This window comes from Dromiciops gliroides, chromosome 5 (genome assembly GCF_019393635.1).
Source record: "Dromiciops gliroides isolate mDroGli1 chromosome 5, mDroGli1.pri, whole genome shotgun sequence".
NCBI lineage: Eukaryota > Metazoa > Chordata > Mammalia > Microbiotheria > Microbiotheriidae > Dromiciops > Dromiciops gliroides.
In genome coordinates this window covers 220,586,427-220,610,657 of record NC_057865.1, presented here as the reverse complement: position 1 = coordinate 220,610,657, position 24,231 = coordinate 220,586,427, and the positions used below count along the sequence as shown (strand labels likewise).

Below are 24,231 nucleotides of genomic sequence, written 5' to 3'. Positions count from 1 at the left end.
TGCTCGGGGTCACACAGCTAGTGTCTGAGGTCAGATTTGAACTCTGGGACATGAGTCTTCCTGGTTCTAAGACCCAGTGCTCTATCCACTTCCCTACCTAGCTTCCCTGGGCATGATAGTCCAGTCCTTTAATCCCTGCTACTTCCTGGCTTCAAATTCTGTAAAATGAGCTAGAAAAAGAAATGACAAACCACTAGAGTATCTTTGCCCACAAAACAGTAAGTGGAAGTTGGATAAGTTATATATATTAGGACCCCACCCCCACCTCTCCAAATAAACAAGCTATGACTGAGCTGGAGGCAAGATGAGACCTCAGCCCAGCCAGAAGAGAGGATCCAGTCTTACACAAGGGGAAGGTCTCTCTAGCCTGTGTGGAGGCAGACTGGGAGTTGGGGTTATTTCCCACTTCTTTCTCCACTGTCTCTAGAACCAAATCAGGAGTTCCTTCCCTAGCTCTGCAGGGGAGCATTTTTCCCATTCAGAGGTCACCTATTCTGCTGCATAACAGCAGCATGGAAAAAACCCAGGCTTGGGTGGAAATGGGCATTACGATGGACTCTGAATATGAAAATGGCCATTCCCTCCCCCCCCTTTAAAAAGGGTAAATAGGGTGACTCATGGTCTGAAAGGGGGAAACTACGACACCTCAATGAGTCAATCAACAAGTATTTATTAAGGGCCTGCTGTGTATTAGGGACAAATAAGTGCTACTGTTAGAAGTAGAAGCATGCCTCTTCTGTTCCAAAGTATTGTCAGCAAGTGTACAGGGGTCCTCTGATCAACCCTCACTACACAAAAAAAGTTTGGTATTTATTGAATATAATCTCTGTTCATTCCTGATATGGGGGGAACCAGGTCAGTTCTGGAACTTCTCTGGTCCCTGGGATCATATGGGAGTAGACATAAGGAAGTCCAGAATCCCCATTTCCCTCTCAGCTGTTTTCTCCAGAGCCCCTGATTTACCTCAAATTCTTCTGGTTCTTCCTGTCTATGGTTGGGAGACAATGTTCTCTCAAAACCTTCAAATCAAAATTAAAATGAAACTACTGAGGGCAGCTAGGTGGCGTAGTGGATAAAGCACCGGCCCTGGATTCAGGAGGACCTGAGTTCAAATGCGGCCTCAGACAGTTGACACTACTAGCTTTGTGACCCCGGCAAGTCACTTAACCCCCATTTCCCTGCAAAAAAAAAACAAAAACAAAAACCAAAACCCAAAAAACTACTGTCCTTCTTTGAGTCTAGCTAGGAGAAATCCTCAGCTTAGGGACCTTTCCTACTGCTTCTGCCTCCAGTTTAAACATCTACAACCAAATCCCTTTGATCCAAATGTGAATCCCCCTTTCTCTGTCCCTCTCCTCTCTCTTCCACCCCCATAGTAAACAGAACTTATACATAAGCCTTTAACTTGAACCCTGCTCTCCTCCTTTTCACATCATAGCTTTTGGGCTAATGTTTATTCTAAGAGACTTATCTCTCACCCTGCTGTCCTTCTCCAACCCCCTCTCCCTCCCCCATACCACACTGCTAAATTCTGTTTGGCCCAGTGGTCATCAGAGGTGATGTCACGACCACATGACTTGCCTATACCTCCAGTTTCCCTCTATCTAACTTCTGCCCAGTGTCCCAACCCCATTGCTCCAAATAAGTTTTGGAGCCTCAGATTTCTTCTCATTCTCCAACTCTGATGAATGTTGAACTGACAGGTGACTGGGAGGGTAGGGTTATTTTCCCTCTAAATCTGATTGGAATTTAAGAGTGTCCCCCCCCCCTTTGTTTTAAAAGCCTAGCCATTTCCAGATGCTCTTTGGAACTCTCCTTTCCTGCCTCTTTAGGTTTCCCATTGCTGACTCAGTGGTGAAGCAGAGGGAGGCTTGGATAGCTCAGGTCCGTTGAGGTTCCCAGTCCAGGTCAAGTGTCATCTCTAACTTGCAGATGTCAGCAGATGGTCAGATGGCTGAATCAAACCACCTCTCCCCTCATTGGGATCTACCAGCTGGTGAAGCCTACTTCAGATGTCTTTGCCATTGTTATGGACGAGGCCGTACGAAAAGGAACTGACGCCACTGAGAAGGTGGGTTCTCTTCTTCCTTTCTTTCCTAAAGCACATTGCTTGGAAGTATGTTGTGCATGACTTCACATGTATAATCTTGTGCTTGCCTTGTCTAGGAGGGGGGAAGGAAGAGAGGGAGGGAATTTGGAACCCCCAAATTATAAAAACATGTTAAAAATGGTTTTTGCGTGTATTGAGAAAAATAAAACAAAAATACATTATTTCAAAAAGGGATAAAAAAAGCATATTCTCCCTTTTCCACTCCATCAAATCATGCTTTTTCTTGCTTCCAAAGCACTTTAACCCTAATTCTGATAGTTCTCTTGCTCTGCAAACCCTGTACCAGTTTAAATGTTTACCATGTTCATCTGCAGTATTGTTTTGTAAGTGTGTGTGTGTGTGTGTGTGTGTGTGTGTGTGTGTGTGAGAGAGAGAGAGAGAGAGAGAGAGAGAGAGAGAGAGAGAGAGAGAGAGAGATTTTTTACTTTATGTGTGATTGTGTCCCATCCCTGGGTTGTGTAGGTCTTTGGAATTCTTCTGTGGCACTTATTTCTGAGCTATAGACAAAGCAAGCACTCAATCAGTGTTTTTGACTAACTGTCCTCAAGCCTTCCACCAGCTTTTCCTTGTCTAGGTCTGTGAATGGAAGGAGCCAGAGGAGCTGAAGAAGCTGCTCGATTTGGAGTTGCGGAGCCACGGAGAGAAGCAGGAACAGATCCTTGACCGGTGCCGGACCATCATCCAATATAGCGTGAAGACCTGTGGGTCTGGGACTCAGGGCGTGGAAGGATCGGGGAGAGCTAGGCTAGTGAACCAGCTCCATCCTAACCTCTCTGCTCTCCTCTGCTACTCCAGGTCATCCTCGATTCTTCAATCAGCTCTTCTCAGGGCTGGACCCTTATTCTCTGGCTGGTCGGATCATCACGGAGAGCCTCAACACTAGTCAGTAAGTGTCAAAGGAGTGGGAACAGAACATCACGCAGAAGGGAGGATGTCCTTTCCTCCCTCTTCCAACACTTCCTAGCATCCCTGATGGAATCCCACTCTCTAGCCCTTCTCTCTCTCCCTTCACCACAGACACCCTTTCCTTCCTTTGCTCTCCTCTGGTCTCTCTCTGCCTTCGGTTCCTCCGTCCAGTGCTGGGCTTAGAGTGAGGAAGCTCTGAGTGCCAATCCTGTCGAAGACCCTCCGTCTCTGGTGCCCTGGGCACGCTACCTGCACACCTCACCTCTTTGTGCTTTGGTTCCCTCATCTATAGAATGGAGGGGGTTGGACTTGATGGTGTCTAAGAGCCCCTGCAGCTTGAGCTCCTAGAACCCTGGGTTTTGACACCTTGAGCCCCCGACCCCAGTCCTCTGGCTGTTGGGTTTCCTGTCTCCTTGTCATGATCTCCTTCCTTTTCCGCCCTCTGGGTGTTCTAAAGAGATGACCAAGTCCACACCCTTCCCTTTCTTCACTCACCACCCCTCCTCCCTTCAGGTACACTTATGAAATTGCTCCCGTGTTTGTCCTCATGAGGAAGAGGTGCTGAAGAAGCTGCGGGCCCTGGTGGGCTGGAGCAGCGGGATGGGGTCTTCTGCCCAGGTATGGACCCGGGAGGGGGATGAGAATGTTTCTGTCTTCTCTCTGATGACCGGCATGGAATCCAGACACCAGCTGAGCTGGCAGCACTCAGATGCCTGTCCTTGTGTTCCCTCCCAATGGGTCCAAGGTCAGGTAAAGGGAGGATGCAGAGGTTCTTTTTAATCCTTGTCTATCGACAGGATCAGGGCTACCTCCAGGGTATCTGCCATTGGGGCTCTCTCCTGTGGGGGAAGGGAGAACAGAGAGCAGGGGACTTTGGGAGGACTCTGTTCTCCCTCTCATCCCCGTCCATCCCACGTGCTCCCCATGACAGGTGGCTCCATCTCCAACATGTACGCACTGAACCTGGCACGTTACCAGCGGTATTCCTGACTGCAAACAAAGGGGACTTCGGGCCCTGCCGCCCTTGGCCATCTTCACAACACAGGAGGTGTGAGGCTCAATTTGGAAGTTCCCATGCTACCTTCCTGCCAGCTTAGCTAGAGGCCCTTAGACCTTCTCCACCCACAGTTAGTTCTGTAAGGCTGACTGTGGCCGAGCCTCAGGCAGCTGAGTGAGTCCTCTCAGCTCCGTGGCTGCTGTCTCCTCCTCCCCCATCCTCTGCCTCAGTCTGTCTCTCTCCTTCCACAGAGTCACTACTCTATTCAGAAGGGAGCCGCTTTCTTGGGCATGGGCACAGACAGCATCCGACTGGTCAAGGCTGATGAAAGGTGAAAGTGGTTTCTGTTCCTATGGCCCCAGACCCAGGATTGACACACCTTGTCTTTACTGCCATCAGGCCTAGTCCATCCCCCTCAAGCAGGACATCCCTCTCTTCCCTCCACGTGGCTGCTTCTGCCAAGTCTTCTCTTCCCAAAGGGAGGGAGAACTAGGAAGCCAAAGAGAATGGAGACCAAGTCACCCAACAGTCGTATCAAGAATGGGAATATTAAGTTGGAAAAGAGAAGGCTTGGGCTGGCTGGGGTGGGGGCCATGATAGATGTTTTTAAGTCTGCCCCAAAGGAGAGAACGGTACTAGTGGCTAAAAGTTGCAAGGGAGCAGTTCGAGGCTTGTTGGAATGAAATCTTGCTGATAATTAAGCAGTCTGAGAGTGGAAGGGGCCCCCTCGAGAGGGAAGAGTGTGCTAGCCCCCTCCTCTGGCCATATGATTGTTAGGGTGGTTGGGGGGCTGGGGGTGCTGCCCAGTGTATGAGCTAGATCTGGTGATCTCTGAACTACCTCCTGATGCTGGGATTCAGAGCTTCTGTCACCTTGGCCTCCCTTTCTAGGGGAAGGATGATCCCAGAGGACTTGGAGAAACAAATTCATCAAGCCGAGGCAGAGGTAAAGAAGGGGGGCTGCAATGGGTAAGGGGAAGCTGCTTGTGCCGGCACCCCTCAGTTCTTCATCTCTCTGGCTATGCTGGCTCGCTCTGGTGCTTTTCACCTACCTGCTCACCTGTGTGCAGAGCTTAGCCAGGTTTGGATGGTGGGAAGGGTGGGGAAAGACACCAGTGTCTCCTCAGGGAGCTTCCATGCTGGTGGAAGAGACTGGAGGATGCATCTAGTACATACTGCAGAGACAAGAATTAAGAAGCTTCGGGGTGGGGGGGGGGCAGCTAGGTGGCGCAGTGGATAAAGCACCAGCCCTGGATTCAGGAGGACCTGAGCTCAAATCTGGCCTCAGATACTTGATACTTACTAGCTGTGTGACCCTGGGCAAGTCATTTAACCCTCATTGCCCTGCAAAAAAAAAAGAAAAAAAAAAAGCTTCTGGGGAGAGGGAGACTGGAGAGTGGAGTCCAACTTGTTCTGGGCTTTGGAGCCACTCACTTGAGGTTTCATGCCCTCAACCATAAGTCAAGGGGAATAAACTACATGATCTCTCAGGTTCTTTGTAGGTCTGTACCTGTGATCCTAGAGCTCTGGGATATATAGAGGGAATGATAGGAATGGAGGGGAGCTGGCCTGGGAAGACTTCAGATGTTTAAGGGGAGTCAGATGGATCTTTGTTAATATGAGGGGAAGTCTGGATCTCCTAATGCTGTCATCTCCTCTCCTGACCCCCAGGGTGCTGTGCCACTCCTCGTCAGTGCCACATCAGGTACCACAGTGCTGGGGGCCTTTGACCCTCTGGAGGCCATTGCTGATGTATGCCAGCAACATGGGCTGTGGCTGCATGTGGATGTGAGTGCATAGACTTCCTCTGGGGCAGTACCAGGTGGCCTTCAGAGAAGCAACCTTGTGCCCCTACTTTTATTCCTTTTCCCAACAGGCAGCCTGGGGTGGAAGTGTCCTGCTATCTCAGACATACCGGCACCCTCCTGGATGGCATTAAGAGAGGTAGGGGTGTTCTATATCAGATTACCTCGGCTGTCTAGGGGAGGGGGGAGGGAGGGAGGAGGGAGGGAGAAAAAATCTGAAATTGTAGAGCATGATATAAACAAAGTTGAGAACTATCTTTGTATGTAACGGAAAAAAATAAAAAAATACCTCATACATTAAGAGGTGTGTGTGTGTGTGTGTTGTGTGTGTGTGTGTGTGTGTGTGTGTCCCGTAGGTACAGGGGGACTCAGCCCCACCTCCTCCACCTCCTTCTTTCTTGGGGCCCCCCTTTGCCCCCTTTATTGTTTCCCACTGCATGCGTGTATATATGTATGTGAGCACATGTGTGTCTTTGTCCCAAAACTTTCTGTTTCTTCTGTTGGTCCCTTTGGGGTTTTCCTGTACATCTGCCTCTGTTCTGTTTTCTTGTCTTTCTCTTTTTCTTCTTTATCATTCTTTTTCTGACCTTTCTCTCTTTCCTTGTTTTCTTTTTCTCTTCTTCTTTCCTGAGTTCTGCTATTAGAGGGGAAAGTAGATCCGCCATTGATCAAAGGCCTCAGGGGAAGTTGAAGGACAAAGGAAGAGGTTTGGAATGACTACAAAGCAGAACCATAGAAGAAGAAGCTAAGGGGCTAAGAGACAATCTGAATTATACTCTTCTTATTCTGAGTCTAGAACAAGAAATGAGGACTAAGGAAATTGTGTAAGAAGGGAGTCAAGAGTGGCAGGTGTTGGAGATGAGTGCAGGAGTGGCATGCTTTGAGGGGTCTTAGGTAGGTGAGAGATATAAGGGTACCAGGAAGGCAAGGTTAGGGGAGCAAGAGAGCCCCTAGAAATCTTTGAGAGGAGATAATCGGGCTGGCTTGGGTAGGGGACAGATGGACCACACTGCTGCAGGAGAGACAGGATGAACACTGGTTTACTTTCTTGCACAGGGCTGACCTCGGTGTCCTGGAATCCCTACAAACTGCTCACAACTGGGCTGCAGTGCTCAGCTCTCCTCCTCCCGGGACACCTCGGTGGGTCTCCCTGAACCCCACTGCTGTACTCTCTTTCCCCTACATCATCAGGGCATTCCCCATCCTCTTCTGGCTCCCTTGACTGGATACCTCTGACTGCCCCAAACTCTCTCCAAAAGAGTGAAGCTCAAGTCTGGGGTCATAGTGTGGCTTTCCTGGTTAGCGCTGGGGAAGAACTCAAGATTAGGAGAAGAAACCCAAGATCATAGATTTAAAGCTGTAAAGGACCTTAGAGGTCACCTGAAAACATGAAGAAACTGAAGCCAAGAAGTTAAATGACCTGGTGCAGGGTCACATAAGTATCAAGGGCCAGGATCCAAATACAGGCCAGGTCCAGCACTTGTTTGCCATACTGATTTGTCTCCTCTGGGCTTGAACCATTCCTGTGTCACCTCTGTAGGTCAAGGTTCAACCTTGCAGGTGGTCAGATTAGATAGATGGTCTTGGAAGGTTCTTTCCAGCTCTGAAGTTCTGTGATTCTGGTGACAAGGGAGGGGATGGATGGGATGACCTTCCTTGCTCTGTCCCAAGCCAAGCAGGAGGACCTACAGGCGATGAGTGTTGGGAGACATGCTTAGGGTTTCCTCCCCTGTAGAACTTGCTGAAGCACTGTCACGGAGCCCAGGCCACCTACCTGTTTCAGCAAGACAAGTTCTATGATGTATCCCTGGACCATGGGAGAGCAAAGTAGTGCAGGTGTGGCCGTCGTGTGGACTGTCTGAAGCTGTGGCTCATGTGGAAGGCTCTGGGTCGGATCAGGGCTGGAGCAGCGTGTGGACTGGGTCTTCACCCTCACCCGGTATGGGAGCACCCGGAGGGTTTGCCCCCTCAGAACGTCTGTCTGTCTGTAGTCTCCTTGTTCTCTGTCGCCTCTTTCTCTTCTGCCTCTCTACACGACATGTTTCCGGAGTCCTTACATTTCTTTTTTCTTCCTTACCTCTTTCTTTTATTTCTCTTTTTCCATTTTACTCTGTCTTTGTTTTTGGCTCTCTTTCTTTGACCTTTCACTATCTTTGTTTCCCTTTTTATCCGTCTCTCCATGGTCCTGTCCTTTGTCTTTTTCTGTTAACATAATCTTTAACTTCAGGCTAAAGTCCACACTTATGGTTTCATTGGTATCAGAAACTCCCTTTACTGGTGCAGCTTGGCGTCTTCTCTGCAAATTATAGCTCTAGAGAGTTGGGTGGAGGAGTGAAAGGTTAAGGGACTCACCCTGGTTCATACAGTATCTGTCAGATAAGAGACTTGAACCTAGGTCTCTCTCTTTTTTTTGTTTTTGTTTTTGTGAGGCAGTTGGGGTTAAATGACTTACCTAGGGTCACACAGCTAACAATTGTTAAGTGTCTGAGGCTGGATTTGAACTCAGGTCCTCCTGAATCCAGGGCAGGTGCTCTATCCACTGTGCCACCTAGCTGCCCCCTAAGTCTCTTTTTATTCACTGTGCCAAGCTGCCTTTAATCATATTAATTTAGTTACTTAAAATGTTATTGATACTTTCTTTGTTTTTCATGTCATAGGTATTTCCCAATAGCCCAAACCCCCAGAACTCTTCCCTTGTAGCAGAGAAAAGCCATTACGTTTGTATGCCCCAGTTTATTCTGCCCCTTCTTCCTTTTCCTCACTCCACTGTGGCACCTGCTCTTTTGTAGGTACCTCGTAGAGAAGATGAAGACGCGGAAGGGCTTTGAGCTGGTCATGGAGGTATAATCCTCTTCTCCCTCTTCTTTTTGTACTAGCTCATCCCTCTGTGGGAGATGAAGATTGGCTCCCCCCATGGTCTACCCATTTCACTGATCTAGACTTTTCATTTGTTCCCTTCCAGCCAGAATTTGTCAATGTGTGTTTCTGGTACGTTCCCCCCAGCCTTCGTGGACAGCAGGACAGTGCTGATTACTGCAAGAAGCTAGCTAAGGTAAGTAAGCGCTGGTGGTTGTGGCCATTGCTTTCCTCTCCTCTAGGGCTAGAGCTGCGGGGGTGGAAATGTAGGTGGTTCACTTCTGCCACCCGGTGGTAGAAAATATGTCTGCCTCACCTTTGGTCCTTGAGTAGGCTTGGATTTAAAAGAGAGTCTTGGGGGCAGCTAGGTGGTGCAGTGGATAGAGCACCAGCCCTGGATTCAGGAGGACCTGAGTTCAAATCTATCCTCAGACACTTAATACTTACTAGCTGTGTGACCCTGGGCAAGTCACTTAACCCCAAGTGCCTCACCAAAAAAAAAAAAAAAGAGAGAGAGAGAAAGAGCCTTGGACTTTTGTTTGGAGAAAGAAGAAAAGAGAATAGAACAAGGCTTGTTTCTGGAATACAAGAAGGTTAAAGTATGAACAGAAGTGTATCAACTTGTCCTAAACCAGGCCCAGCATATGGACTGTATCACTCATACAACCCTTACTGGAAACTAAGGAGGGAAAAGAGACCCAGTCCTTTTAGTGGGGAGACTTCCAGTCTGATGAGGGGAGGAGGGATAGTAGGGAAGAGCCAGGAGACAAAGACAAAGATCAGGCTTGGACTAACTAGTGAGCCTAGAAGGAAGGAGACCTAGATTTTGGTCCTGGCTCTGCTCCCTACTGGCTATGCCAAGCTGCCAAATCCCAGTTTGATGGAATTAAAGCTTCCAGGGACCATAGAGATCATCTAATCTAACTCCCTCAGTTTACAAATGAAGAAACTAAGGCTCAGAGAGGTTTACTAATGCACAAAGAGGTGTTTGTTTTAACTGAATGTTGTAGAACTGAGTGGTTTATTTGAAAAGAGATAATAGATTTAGTTAGAGAGGACCCCCTCAATTTATAGGTAGACAGTCCCAAGGTCAGAGGGATGAAGTAAAAAATGCCGCAGGTCACATAGTAAGGAGCAGTGCCAGAATTTGTACCCAGGTCTTTTGACCCCCCCAATCCTGTACTCTTCCCATTATTCCATGCTGCCTTCTGCTAGAGCAGGGGTTGTTAACCTTTCAGGGGCATAGATTTTTCTGGTGAGGTATAGGGGCCTGTGGGCCCCTTCCCAGAATGAGAGTTTATTCATAATTGAAGGAAAGGTTAAATTTCAGTTAGAGGTCAGTGAAAATTAAGCTATCACTTTTTCTCCCATCCTAGTTTGTTGACCCCCTAAAATCTATCAGTGGGCCTCAGATTAAGAAACCCTGCTCTAGAGGAAGGAAGAGAAATCCTTGTAAGCATTTATTTATTATGTGCTTACTATTCCTAGAGATGGACAGCACATGCATTTTGTCAAGTGAGGACCTTAGCTGAAATTGGGAAGTTCATCACCAGGCTAGCCAAGGAGGGGATGGATTTTTCAATAGTAGCAGTTCTCAGAGATCAGCTACTCACCTGTAAAATGGCTTTGAGCTGGGTGGGCAGAAGGAGTGCCCACACCAGAGAATTCTGGATTTTTTTTTTTTAGTGAGGCAGTTGGGGTTAAGTGACTTGCCCAGGGTCACAGAGCTAGTAAATGTTAAGTGTCTGAGGCTGGATTTGAACTCAGGTCCTCCTGAATCCAGGGCCGGTGCTCTATCCACTGCACCACCTAGCTGCCCTGAGAATTCTGGATTATTGAAACATTGAAATAGATGGGCTTGAAACTGCACTGTGTTATGGAGGATAATAACAGTATGATAGCTCCTGCCCTCTAGGAGCTTATAGTCTTTGGGAGTTTGGGCATAGATATGACACTAGAGAACAATGAAGGACAGTTTTATAGTCAAGCTTGTGAGCTACTGGAATTGAGAAAAAGGAGAAGGAAATGTAGACTGGAAGAGTTATGAGGGTTCCTTGGAGAAGGTGCAACTTGACTTGGAAGTGAAAGAATGAGTCAGATTTGGAGAGGCAGAGTTGAGAAGGAGGGTGTTATAGTCAGCATGCATGGAGTTAGGGAGGAAAGATCTTGGAAGATGGCCAGGGAGCCCGGAGCACCACCTGAGCAAGCCTGGCCATGCATGTGTGGAGACTCAGCATGGCCAGGAGTCCCAAGGAAGTGGATCTGAATCCTAGCTCTGCTGCTCACCGACCGACTTGACTGACTCAGTCAAGGCATTTAACCTGACCTTTGTCTTCTGTAAAAAAAGGCTGGACTGGGGCAGCTAGGTGGCACAGTGGTTAGAGCACCGGCCCTGGATTCAGGAGGACCTGAGTTCAAATTCGGCCTCTGCCACTTAACACTTACTAGCTGTGTGACCCTAGGCAAGTCACTTAACCCCAGTTGCCTCACCAAAAAAAAAAAAAAAAAGGCTGGACTGTGAGGAACCTTCCAGCTCTATAGTCTATAATCTCCCTTTGCTGAGTGGTGGGAGATGCAGTCAGTTATGTGGGGTGGGGCCAGATCATGGGAGGAACTTTCATCGCCAGGCCAAGGAGTTTAGAGTTGACCCAGTAGGCACTAAGGATCCACTGTGGGCCGCTCAGCAGGAGAGCAGCAGGATGAAAGGGTGGTTTTAGTGGAAAGTGGCCACGTGGAAAGTAGCTTCAAAGATGGCTGAGGGGGGAGATGATTGGAGGAGAGCAGCTTGAATGTTCCTGCAGTGATCCAAGTCCAAAGCAATGATGGCCTGAACAAGACTGGTGCTAGAAGGAAAGGAGCAGACATATGGAATATACCCACATACCATATACCCACATTGTTCTCTCCCTCCTCCCAATTCCTGTAGCACAAAGTTCTGGTGACGAGAATTCGTCCTTTTGTTTCATGTCTATGTCCTAATCAGTCGGTCAAGAAGAGTTTATTAGTGACCTCCTGTGGCCCTCTGCTAGGTAGTGGGGGTATGAAGGCAAAATTGAAGCAGGCCCCGCCCTTAAGGAGGTTACATTCTGTCATTCTCAACAGGTTTCATGCTCTTTGAGAGAAAATTATTAGAACTTGAGTCTGTTAACTGATTGTATATGGAGGGGAAATGAGAGGAAGATGTCAGAGATGACAAAGCATGGTCTTGAGAGTGAAAGCAGGGGTGGTAGAGGATTTAGCTTTAGCTTTAGGAAAGGGATATTTTGTGAAGGTTTGGGGTGAACCTTGTGGTATAAGAGAGTCATAAGATCTGGGTTCAAATCCTGCCTCTTCAGGGGCAGCTAGGTGGCACAATGGATAAAGCATTGGCCCTGGATTTAGGAGGACCTGAGTTCAAATCTGGCCTCAGACACTTGACACTAGCTGGGTGACCCTGGGCAAGTCACTTAACAACAAATCCTGCCTCTGCTACTTACTACCTATGTGATCTTAGACAAGTCATGTAACCTTCTTGACCTGTTTCTTTTCTTTTCTTTTTTTGGTGAGGCAGTTGGGGTTAAATGAGGTCACACAGCTAGTAAGTTTCAAGTGTCTGAGGTCTGATTTGAACTCAGGTCCTCCTGACTCCAGGGTCAGTGCTCTATCCACTGTGCCACCTAGCTGCCCCCCTTAACCTGTTTCTTTAACTGCCAAATTCAGAGGTTGAACTGGGTGACCCTTTGGCTGTAAATCCTTTGACCCTATGAGGAAGAGAAATGAGTTAATGACATTAGACACCAGTGGAGAGCAGGTCTGTTCAGTGAAGGGGGTTCCATGTAGCTAGGGAAGGAAAGCAGACTGCAGAGGAGCCACAAAGCCCAGATAAATGGCCTGGGACATGACAATTGGAAAAGCAGTCGGAGCCTTGAAACATTCAGCTTTGTAAAGTAATACGGTTCTGGGGGGCTCGAGGGGGGCAGCCAGCAGGCCACCCCTTCTCCCTTGCAGCCTGGATTCTGAGCCCTGTCTTTGTGTTCTGCAGGTCGCGCCGGTGCTGAAGGAGCGCATGGTCAAGAAGGGCTCCATGATGGTGGGCTACCAGCCCCACAGAACCTGGCCCAACTTTTTCCGCCTGATTGTAGCAAACCCAGCCCTGACCACAGCCGACCTCGACTTCTTCATGGATGAGCTCGAGCAGTTAGGGCAGGACTTATAACTCCCCTAGGCTGACCAATGAGCTATATTTCTTATACTTGTAAGGTGTTCTTAACATTCTCTTTCTACTTGTTTGCTCTGAAGTTAATTGGTGATAATGATGAAAGGCAGTGGAGGGAGAGAATCAATTAGTCAATCAACAAGCATTTATTAAGTACCTAGTCCATATACCAGGCACTGTACTGGGAATACAGACACAAAAAGTGAAACAGTCCCTACTCTGGAGGAGCACATTTTCATGCGGAACTACATATTATAAATATATACACAATCAATATAGACGGAGACTAATAAATACAGAGTAGTTAAATACAAGTTAGTTTGGGAGGGGGGCACCAGTATTTAGGGGGATCAGGAGGGGCTTCATGTAGAGGTAGTGCTTGAGCTGAGTCTTGAAGGAAGACAGAGATTCTAGAAGCAGGAGAGAAGGAAAATGTGCTTTCCAGGCCTGAGGAATGGTCGGTGCCAAGGCATGGAGGCCGGAGATGGAGCAGTGTGTGTGAAGAACAAAGAGCTAGCCATTTTGGCCAGATCTCAGAGTGTGGGAGAAGGAGTCACATACAATCCACAGGGTGGGGCCAGGCTCTGAGGGGCTTTGGAAGATAAACAGATGAGTTTACATTTTATTCAAAAGGCCAGAGGGAGCCACTTGGAGTTTATTTAGTAGGGGAGTGACTGTCAGATCCCTGCTTAAGGAAAACCACTTTGGTAGCTATTTGGAAGGTGGATTGCAGTGGGGAGAATCAAGGTAGGGAGTCCAATTCGGCTTTTGCAATAATCTAGGCAAGGGTTTGTGTGTGAGTAGAAAGAAAAGGCGGGATACGAGGGATGGTGCAGAATGGCAAGATTTAGCAGCTGATTGGATTTGTGAGTGGAGGGAGAGTGAGGAGCTTTATGGACTTTGATAACTCTTAGGTTACAAACTTGGGAGACTGGGAGGATTTGAATAGAAATAGGAAAGTTTGGAAGAGAGATGGATTTGGGGGGAAAGAACGTGAATTCTCTTTTTGAGATGTTGAGATTGAGATGACTCCAGAACATCTAGGTTCAGATGTCCAGTTGTGATGTGCGACTGAAGTTCAGGGTAGAGATGGGTCATCTGCATGAAGATAATTACACCCATGGGAACTCATGAGGGAAACTAGAGAAAGAAGAGAAGAGGACAGGTATGCCCACATCGTCAGGATGATGAGCCAGGAAAGGAGAGTGGGAAGTAACAGGAAAGAGAATTGTCACAAAAACCTAGAGAGAAGAAGAGGGTAGGAAGTAGTGTCACATGCCTCAGACAAGTTGAGAAGGATGAAGGCCAAGAGAAGACCATCAGATTTGGTAAGTAAGAGATCATTGGTTGGAGAGAACAGTTGAGGAATGAGTAAGAGGAGAAGAAGTGGGGGGCAGCTAGATGGCGCAGTGGATAGAGCACCGGTCCTGGAGTCAGGAGTACCTGAGTTCAAATCCAGCCTCAGACACTTAACACTTACTAGCTGGGCAAGTCACTTAACCCCAACTGCCTCACTAAAAAAAAACAACCCCCCCCAAAAAAAAGGAGAAGTGGAAGCAATAAGTATAAGACAGCTTCTTCTAGAAGTTTGGCATAGAGAGGGGTGGGGGTGATTGCTTGAGTGTAGGGTAGGGTCTAAGGAAGATTTTTTTAAGGATGGGGGAGACTTGGATATGTTTGAAGGGAGGGGACCAATAGATAGGGAAAAGTTAAAGATTGGAAGTGGAGATTGCAGTCTGGTTGAGATTATAAGATGTTGGAGAATATGGGAAGGGGGCTGGGATCAAAGACACGTGTGGGGGCAGCTAGATGGTGCAGTGGTTAAAGCACCAGCCCTGGATTCAGGAGTACCTGAGTTCAAATCCAGCCTTAGACACTTGACACTTACTAGTTGTGTGACCCTGGGCAAGTCACTTAACCCCCATTGCCTGCAAAAAAACCCAAAAAAACATACATGTGGAAGGATTGGCCTTGGCAAAGAGAAGGGCCCCCTCATTGTTAAAGACTAGGAGAAAGGAAGAGATGAAGAGAAGTGGAAATGAGATAGCTCAGCCAAAATGAACTTAATGTTCTCAGTAAAGTAAGAGGCCCTCAACTAAGATGTTGGGGGGAAGGGGATGTATGGGAAGCTTAAGGAAAGGGGAGAAGAATTGGAATAGCTCCTCTGGGGAGTGAGAAAGATGCTCAATTAGAGAGGAATAAAAGGATTGCTTTGCTGCAGAGGACCCAGTTGAAGTTGGATCACATGAATTTATGAGGTACAGTCAGAAAAGTTGCATGATCTCCTCTGGCTTTTGTTTAGCAGCTGTTTGTTAAGTGGTAGGGAAAGGTGGTAGAGAACATTAGGGTTGGAAGTAGTAAGATATGGGGGCAGGCACTTGACTGTAGAACTAGAGTTTCCAGCTGAGCCTAATTGGTAGAAAGAATGATTTCTGCCTGTGTGAGAGAGTTGGTACAGAAAGTTTTGAAGAGAGGCATTCTTCACTTTAAGAGATGACAATCCTGGTTCCAGACTCTTTTTGGGACTGGAGAAATAGAAAGGCTATCTTTAGACATGTAGGGGAAGCTGGCTTCTCAAAATGTGCCTCTTTCCTAGCTTGCTTTCTTAGAGATGTTAGGGACAAGGGAATTTAATTTCTCTTTGGGTTAGGTTGAGGTTATTCACTTGGTCAAACAAGATCTCACCTCACTCCTGTCTAAAGAGCAAAACTGCCTATCTAAAGAACTCATTTACTCATGTGTATTTTCTAATCTGTAGAACTCCTCCAATATCTGTTTGTCGTCTGTTCATATAAAAGAATTTACTCACTCTTCACTATTTGTGGTGGTCTTTTGTGTAACCAGCATTTGGTGGGAAGGGACCAGACTGGTGGGTATAAGCTGGTAGCTTTTTACATTTTAAACCAGTCATCCCCACAGACCAACAATATTTGGGGAGGTAGATAGATGTAATTCTTGTCTATAGTACCCTTTCTCTTAAAGAAAATGGCCAGCCTCGTGGTCCCTTCTGTTCCCCTTAAGACAAGAATCACAAGATTTAGTAATTTATACCTCGGAGAGGGATGGACAAGATTCTTGAGATCTAGTCATGCCTTCTCTTGAACATCCTGTCTATATGTTTAGACATCACATGTATGTGTGTTATATGTTTATGTATGTGTGTATCTCTTAACATAAGCCATGAATATCTCACAGATGTATATGTGGATCCTAACGAATGAATGTCCCCTTTAAATGAGCAGTTCTTCCTAGGGAAATCTGGGAAACTCAGGATGGGGGGGAAGTAGGTCCCAAATCTATCTTTAAAAAGTTAAACTAGGGGCAGCTAGGTGATGCAGTGGATAGAGCACTGGCCCTGGAATCAGGAGTACCTGAGTTCAAATCCGGCCTCAGACACTTAACACTTACTAGCTATGTGACCCTGGACAAGTCACTTATCCCCAATTGCCTCACTTAAAAAAAAAAAAAAGTTAAACTAGAAGAGAGGAATCAGAAACAAGAGGCAAGATTTTGATTAGCAGAGAAGCACACCCCGCTGTCCCCTATCACACATATATAGATAGGCACACAGATTAGAGTTCCTAAGGCAGTCCTGAGACCTAGATTGAGTAAGGAAAGTTTGTTGTAAGGCTATAACTATTCTCAATGAAAATTGTATTGTTGCCCTTTGTTTTTTGATACCACAGACATTTCCCTTTAAACATTCTCACCCTCACCCCTACCTGCCATCAAATCTCCCTTTGTAACAGAGATATTTAAGCAAATCCAACCAACACCCTGACCACATCTGACAGTATGTGCCGTATCCCACATTCACAGAATCCAACTCTACTGAGGAGAAGGTGCATTTTCTTATCACTTTTCCAGGATTGATTCAGTGAACATTTTAAATGGAAAAATCAATTATTCGCAACCCTACATTCTCCCCATACAGTGTCACATCCATATGCGCCCACTTTTTCCTAGAAGTTAAGACCTATATGGATAGGGAACTCAGTCTTTCTCCTGGTCATTCCTTTTAGTTCTCCAAGAAGTCCCAAATCTCCCTCAAAGGTCAAACAGTAGGTATTCATGTACCAAGCATTGTGCTAGGCACTATAGAATACAAAAGAAGTATGAGACACCATAGAGTTAAAGAAAACCCAGAAGAAGGAGCCGGCATAGGAAAGTACCATGTTCTCTCAGTAGTGTATGTTCATAGTGACATTATAAAGTATTAAATTATGTGATTCATGCAGCTACAGAATATTTTGAAGAACCAGTTGTGCAGTATAGGCAAGTACAAAAGATGTAGAATGAAGAGATAAAAATCAGTATGATCTGAAACCATCGGAGAGGGGCAGCTAGGTGGCCCAGTGGATAGAGCACTGGCACTGGAATCAGGAGTTCCTGAGTTCAAATCCGGCCTCAGACACTTAACACTTACTAGCTGTGTGACCCTGGGCAAGTCACTTAACCCCAATTGCCTCACTAAAAAAAAACTAAACAAACAAACAAAAAAGAATATATGAAACCATCGGAGAAGGCAGAAACTTGGTTCTTGAAGCATAAGCAAGGTATGGATTTGTACAGGTTTCATAGGAAGACAGGATTGCAGACTCAGAGCTGGAAGGGACCTTTATAGCCATTGAGTTCAACACCCATTTTACAGATGAGGCAACTGAGTTACAGAAAGGCTAAGTGTACTTACCTGGGGTCACTGGTCTTTATGACTCCATGTACACTGACTGCCGTGTCCACTCTACCAGGCTGTCCCCTCATACACCAGGGGCTGATCAAGGGAGCTCCCTATCAGGTTGATGATAATAATAACCCCATAAAGTTTTCAAGGCATATGTTATATCATCTCATTTTAGATATTATTTCATGATCTACAACGTGGTTAAGTCTTTGGAGTTTTAATTGTGTCTTTGTATGTGATGTATGGGCACGCCCCTTGGCACATCACCCTAAAGCTAATAGAATTGCTTTGCTGCTGTGGGGCAGACTGTCATGGAAAAAGCCCCTGGTTCCACTGGCTTATAAAATAACAGCTCTTTTATTAGGGGCCATTCCCCCTCCTTGGGCCTTCCCCCCCCCCCCCCAGAAAGGTCTTAAGAACACAGAACAGAGTTAATATCAGAAGTTGGTTCTGGGGAGAGTTTACTTCCACCCCCCTCCCATGATCTGCTAAAGGCTACCTTGAGACAGACATACATAAAAGGATAGTTCCTGGACCCCAAGTTCTTGGCTGCAGCCTCAGAGAGGCAGTGGTATGACCTCTCAGCCCAAGACACGGGAGCCAGTAAGGGGAACTCCATTGCTGAGTGGTGAGAGTTCTTGACTTGCCTCTAGCAACTTTACATTTAAGAGTTCTTGAGGGCAGCTAGGTGGCACAGTGGATAAAGCACTGGCCATGGGTTCAGGAGGACCCGAGTTCAAATCCGGTCTCAGACACTTGGCACTTACTAGCTGTGTGACCCAGGGCAAGTCACTTAACCCCCATTGCCCCGCAAAAACAAAACAAAATAAAAAAAGAGCTCTTGAACCTCCAGGCTCCTGGATAGAAGAGAGGGGGTTTCCTGGGCTATAAAATCCTGGTATATAGCCTTCAAGTGAAAGGAGAATTTCTGGACAGGAAACCAAGAGGGGAGATTAACATCACAATATGAGGCAGTATGGGAGCTGGAATTTGTCTTTTTTTTTTTTCCCCCATGCCTTTATTTTTTTTTTCCAATTACATGTAAAGAAAGTTTTCAGCATTCACTTTTTTTTGGGGGGTGGGGGTGGGACAATGAGGGTTAAGTGACTTGCCCAAGGTCACACAGCTAGTAAGTGTCAAGTGTCTGAGGTCAGATTTGAACTCAGGTCCTGAATCCAGGGCTGGTGTTTTATCCACTGTGCCACCTAGCTTCCCACAGCATTCACTTTTGTAAGATTTTGAGTTCCAAATTTTTCTCCCACTTTCCCTTCCCTCCCCTCACCCCAAGCCAGAAACAATTTGATATAGGTTATATATTACAGTCATGTTAAACATATTTCCACATTAGTCATGTTGTAAGAGAAGAATCAGAACAAAAGAAAAAAAAAGCACAAGAAAGAGGAAACAACAACAAAAAGCAACAACAAAAGTGAAAATGGTATGCTTCAATCTGCATTCAGATTCCATAGTTCTTTTTCTGGATGTGGAGAGCATTTTCCATCATGAGTCTTGACATTGTCTTGGATCATTGTATCACTGAGAAGAGCTAAGTCTATCACAGTTGATCTTCACACAGTGTTGTTGATACTGTGTACAATGTTCTCTTGGTTCTGCTCATTTCATTCAGCATCAATTCATGTAAATCTTTCCAGGTTTTTCTGAAATCTGCTTGTTCATCATTTCTTATAGAACAACAGTATTCCAATACATTCATATAGCACAACTTGTTCAGCCATTCCCCAATTGATGGGCATCCCCTTAATTTCCAATTCTTTGCCACCACAAAAAGAGCAGCTATAAATATTTTTGTACCTGTGGGTCCTTTTCTCTTTTTTATGGAGTCTTTGGGATATAGACCTAGTAGTGGTATTGCTGGGTCGAGGGTATGCACAGTTTTAAAGCCTTTTGCACATGTCCAAATTGCTCTCCAGAATGCTTGGATCAGTTCACAACTCCACCAACAGCGCATTAGTGTTCCAATTTTCCCACATCTCCAACATTTATCATTTTCCTTTTTTGTCATATTAGCCAATTGGATAGTTGTGAGGTGGTACTTCAGAGTAGTTTTGAGTTGCATTTCTCTAATCAGTAGTGATTGAGAATATTTTTTCATATGTCTATAAATAGCTTTAATTTCTTCATCTGAAAATTGCCTGTTCATATCCTTTGACCATTTCTCAATTGGGGAAAGGAATTTGTCTTCTGTTAATACCATGAGTTAATCAGATAGTGTGGATTCCATGGAAAGTAAAAGGTTTTCTCCTGAAGTCCCCAAATCATTTTCCTCCTATGGGAGACTATATTCTCTGAGTGGTTTTAGAAAGCCAGTGCTAATAAAGATCCCTCTTGAAATCTCTCTTGACTGCCCCTCCTCCCACCCTCTCAGCTGAGAACCTTGCCTCAGATTTTACTGAAAAAAATTGAGGCCATTCCCCAAGACCTCCTTCTCCACTCCTCCTCATCTCACATCACTGAGATGCTTTCTGCTACTGCCTTCTTCATCCTTACCCCACATGATGAGGTGGCACTTCTCTTTGCCAAGGCAAACCCCTCTACATGTACAAATGATCCTATGCCATTCTATTTCCTCTAACAGATTGCTCCTCTTTCACTCCCATTTTCTCACTTATCTTCAATCTTTTCCTATCTCCTTGCTGCTTATGAACATGCCTTGTCTCCCACCACACACACCTCAAAAAAGACCCCCTCCATCCATTGATCCATCCATCCATCTCCCCTAACTAATCCCTCACTTGATCCATCTGTCCCCTCCAGCCCCACTCCCCATATCTCTCTTCTTTTTTGTGACTAAATTTCTTGAGGAGGCCATCTACAATAGATGTACAACACAATTCTTTCCTCTCACTCCATTCTTTCCTCTCTACAGTCTGGCTTTTAATCTCATCATTCAAATAAAACTGTTTTCTCGAAAATTAACTCTCCTTATTCCCCAATGATCTTTTTTTTTTTTTTTGGTGAGGCAATTGGGGTCACACAGCTAGTAAGTGTCAAGTGTCTGAGGCTGGATTTGAACTCAGGTCCTCCTGAATCCAGGGCCAGTGCTTTATCCACTGTGCCACCTAGCTGCCCCCAGTAACATCTCTTGAATATGCTCTCTCCTCTCCTTTGATGCTGCCACCACCCTGGTATAGGCCCTTGCAGGCCCCACTTCTCACCCAGACTATTTCAATAGCCTGCTGGTTTCTTTCCCTACCACAAGCCTTTTCCCCACTCCAGTCCATCCTTCACTCAGCTGTCAAAGTGGTCTTCTTAAAATGCAGGTCTGACCATGCCATCCATTAGTTAAACTCCAGTGACTCTCTATCACTTCTTATATCAAATATAAAATCTTCTGTTTGGCATTCCAAGTCCTTCGTTATCTCCCCTCCCTGCCTACCTTTTCAGTCTTCTTATACCTTACACCATCCTATGTACTCTGTCATCCAGTGATACTGCTTAGACTGTGAGCTCTTTGAGAAGAGGAACTGTCTTTTTCCTTTCTTTGTGTCCTCAATGCTCAGCACGGTGCTGAGCACATAGTAGGTGCTTAATAACATGTTTATCAACTGAATGAAAGTGAATAGGCTTCACCTCAGGGTCAAGGTGCTGTCTAGCAGTTCTAAGTTTATTTTTCTTCTGAGGGGCATTATGTAGCTAGATTTATTTAATTCTGAGACGGGAAGATTCAGATCCCCCACTAGTATAGTTTGTTTGTTTTTTCCTTTTTTTTTTTTGCTGAGCAATGAGGCTTAAGTGACTTGCCCAGGGTCACACAGCTAGTGTCAAGTGCCTGATCATATTTGAACTCAGGTCCTCCTGAATCCAGGGCTGGTGCTTTATCCACTGCGCCACCTAGCTGCCCCCACTAGTATAGTTTTGCTGTCTATTTCCTCTTGTAACTCATTTAAATTCTCTAAGAATTTGGATACTATACCACTTGGCGCATATATGTTTAGTATTGATATTACTTCATTATCTATCATACCTTTTAGCAAGATGTAGTTTCCTTCCTTATCTCTTTTAATTAGATCTATTTTTGCCTTTGCTTTGTCTGCGATAAGGATTGCTACTCCTACTTTTTTTACTTCAGCTGAAGCATAATATATTCTGCTCCAACCTTTTACCTTTACTCTGTGTGTATCTCTCTGCTTCAAATGTGTTTCTTATAAACAGCATATTGTAGGATTCTGGCTTTTAATCCACTTTGCTATTTGCTTCTGTTTTATGGCAGAGTTCATCCCATTCACATTCACAGTTATTATTTATTACTGTCTATTTCCCTCCATCCTATTTACCCCCTTCTTTCACCCTATTCCTCCTTACCAGTGTTTTGCTTCTGATCCCTGCCTCCCCCAATCTGCCCTCCCTTTTATCAGCCCCTCTCCCTTTTCTTTACCTTTTTCTCCCCTACTTCTGCCCTCCCTTCTATCAGTGACCCCCTTTTCCCCTTAACCTTTTACTTCCCTAAAGAATAAGCTAAATTTCCTTATCCAAATGAGCATATGTTATTCCCTCTTTGAACCAAATCTGATGAGAGTAAAGTTGAAACAATGCTCACCCCTCCCTTCTTTCCCTCTATTGTAATAGGTTTTTTGCACCTCTTCATATGATGTAATTCACCCCATCCTACCTCCCCTTTCCTCTTCTCCCCATATACTCCTTATTTTCACCCCTTAATTTTCTTTATACTATCACATCAAAGACAATTTATATTTATACCTGAGGGGCATTATGAATTGGAAGAATGCATGCAACCCCATGGAAAGTGAGATTCTGGAACATTGGGGTATTGCTTGTCTAGAAAACCCATCCTGTTCATTCCTGAGATTTGCTACAGGACAGTGCAAAAGCTTGGAAGACTTTAGGACCCTCTGGAAAATGGAACTCACCTGAGAGAAAGAATTGTATTGAATGTCTATGGGATACTGGGAGTCTTTTTTATTTGGGTATAATAATGACCCAGTGAATGAAAAGAAAAGCATTTGTTACACAATTAAGCTGTGTTAAGCACTGGGCATGCAAATAGATAAGCTTGGTCTCTTAAAGAACTCACATTCTGTTAAGAGGAGACAGCACATACAGGTTTCCACTTGAAGTCAAATGACAAGGCCCAGTGGTCCAGAGGGTACAGAAGCAAAACAGATGGTAATGCATCTTCATAAATGGCAGCTAGGTGGTGTACTAGATGGAAAACTGAATCTTGGAGTCAGGAAATTAATATCAGTTAATTAACAGCAGTTCTGGGTGGGGGTATAAGAAGTCAAAGGGAGAAATTATTTTTGAAGGCTGCACCCAAGACTGAAACCCGTTCCTATAAACCCAGAGCTCTGGGCCCTAAGCAGAGGTTAATGATTGGTAGAACTGAGACAGAGACATAGCAGTACAAAAATGTAATGGGTAAGGAAAGGCACCTGACTGTATCAAAGTATGGTGCTTCACCATGTATCAGATCATTGGCGTGGAAATCACAGATGGAGGGTTGATTTCTCAGCTCTCCAGGTCTACACCTTAGCCATTTTCTTGAGGGGGGTGATTTGGTGCTGAGAATTGTCTCATACAATTCAGACTCACATGAGACATTTATTTATTTATTTAATTGGTGGCTCATTAGTATCTTTATTATTTCTTTCTTTTTTTTTTCTTTTTCTTTTTTTTTTTTTTTAGTGAGGTAATTGGGGTTAAGTGACTTGCCCAGGGTCACACAGCTAGTAAATGTTAAGTGTCTGAGGCTGGATTTGAACTCAGGTACTCCTGACTCCAGGGCAGGTACTTTATCCACTGCGCCACCTAGCCGCCCCTTATTTCTTGGTGTTTTTTTTTATTTTTGTTTTGTTTTGTTTTTGTTTTTGTTTTTTTTTAGTGAGGCAATTGGGGTTGAGTGACTTGCCCAGGGTCACACAGCTAGTAAGTGTTAAGTGTCTGAGGCTGGATTTGAACTCAGGTACTCCTGACTCCAGGGCCGGTGCTTTATCCACTGCGCCACCTAGCCTCCCCTTATTTCTTTTTCTTTTTTTTTTTTTTTTTACATATAAGGTATTTTATTTTTTCTGTTACATGTAAAGATAGTTCTCAACTTTTGTTTATACAAGCTTTACAATTTCAGATTTTTCACCCCTTATTTCTTAAAGTAATAAACATTTTTATTTATAGTTTTGGATTCCAGTTTTTATCCCTCCTTCCCTCCTCCCCTCCCTCCCCTATCCCCTCCCTAAGGCAGTAAGCAATCAGATATAGGTTATAAGTGTATGATTATGTAAAACATTACCATATTAGTCATTTTGTATAAGAAAACTTGAATTAAAAAAAAGAAAGTGAAAAATAGCTTGTTTCAGTCTGTGTTGAATCAATATCAATTCTTTCTTTGGAGGTGGATAATATGTTTCAATAGTCCTTTGGGATTGTCTTGGATCATTGTATTGTTGAGAATAGTTAAGTCATTCACAGTTCTTCATCAAACAATAATTGCTGTCTCTGCACAATGTTCTCTTGGTTCTGCTCACTTCACTATACACCAGTTCGTACAAGTCTTTCCAGGCCTTTCTGAAATCATCCTGCTTATCATTTCTTTCTTTCTTTTTTAAAAACAGCAAGGCTTTATTCACAAAAGGAAAACTGAGGGGAGCCCGGGGTCCTCCATTGGGCTGAGTCAAGTGTTGAGCAGGAGAGGGAGTCTCTGGCTGCA

The 24,231-nt window shown here is 45.2% G+C and overlaps 1 protein-coding gene across 1 annotated transcript; it reads left to right on the top strand.

Moving 5' to 3' along the window:
- The first annotated feature begins 1,950 nt into the window (after positions 1-1,950).
- CSAD (cysteine sulfinic acid decarboxylase) lies at positions 1,951-15,683 on the top strand. The gene is given in 21 exon segments (XM_043969270.1): positions 1,951-2,003; positions 2,005-2,071; positions 2,685-2,811; positions 2,906-2,996; positions 3,530-3,561; positions 3,564-3,611; positions 3,614-3,634; positions 3,948-4,000; positions 4,002-4,064; positions 4,265-4,344; positions 4,904-4,958; positions 5,684-5,800; positions 5,889-5,933; positions 5,935-5,956; positions 6,874-6,944; positions 6,946-6,957; positions 7,553-7,708; positions 7,710-7,756; positions 8,607-8,658; positions 8,780-8,869; positions 12,695-15,683. Coding segments are annotated over 21 exon segments (1,476 nt in total). The 3' UTR covers positions 12,869-15,683.
- The last annotated feature ends 8,548 nt before the right edge of the window (positions 15,684-24,231 follow it).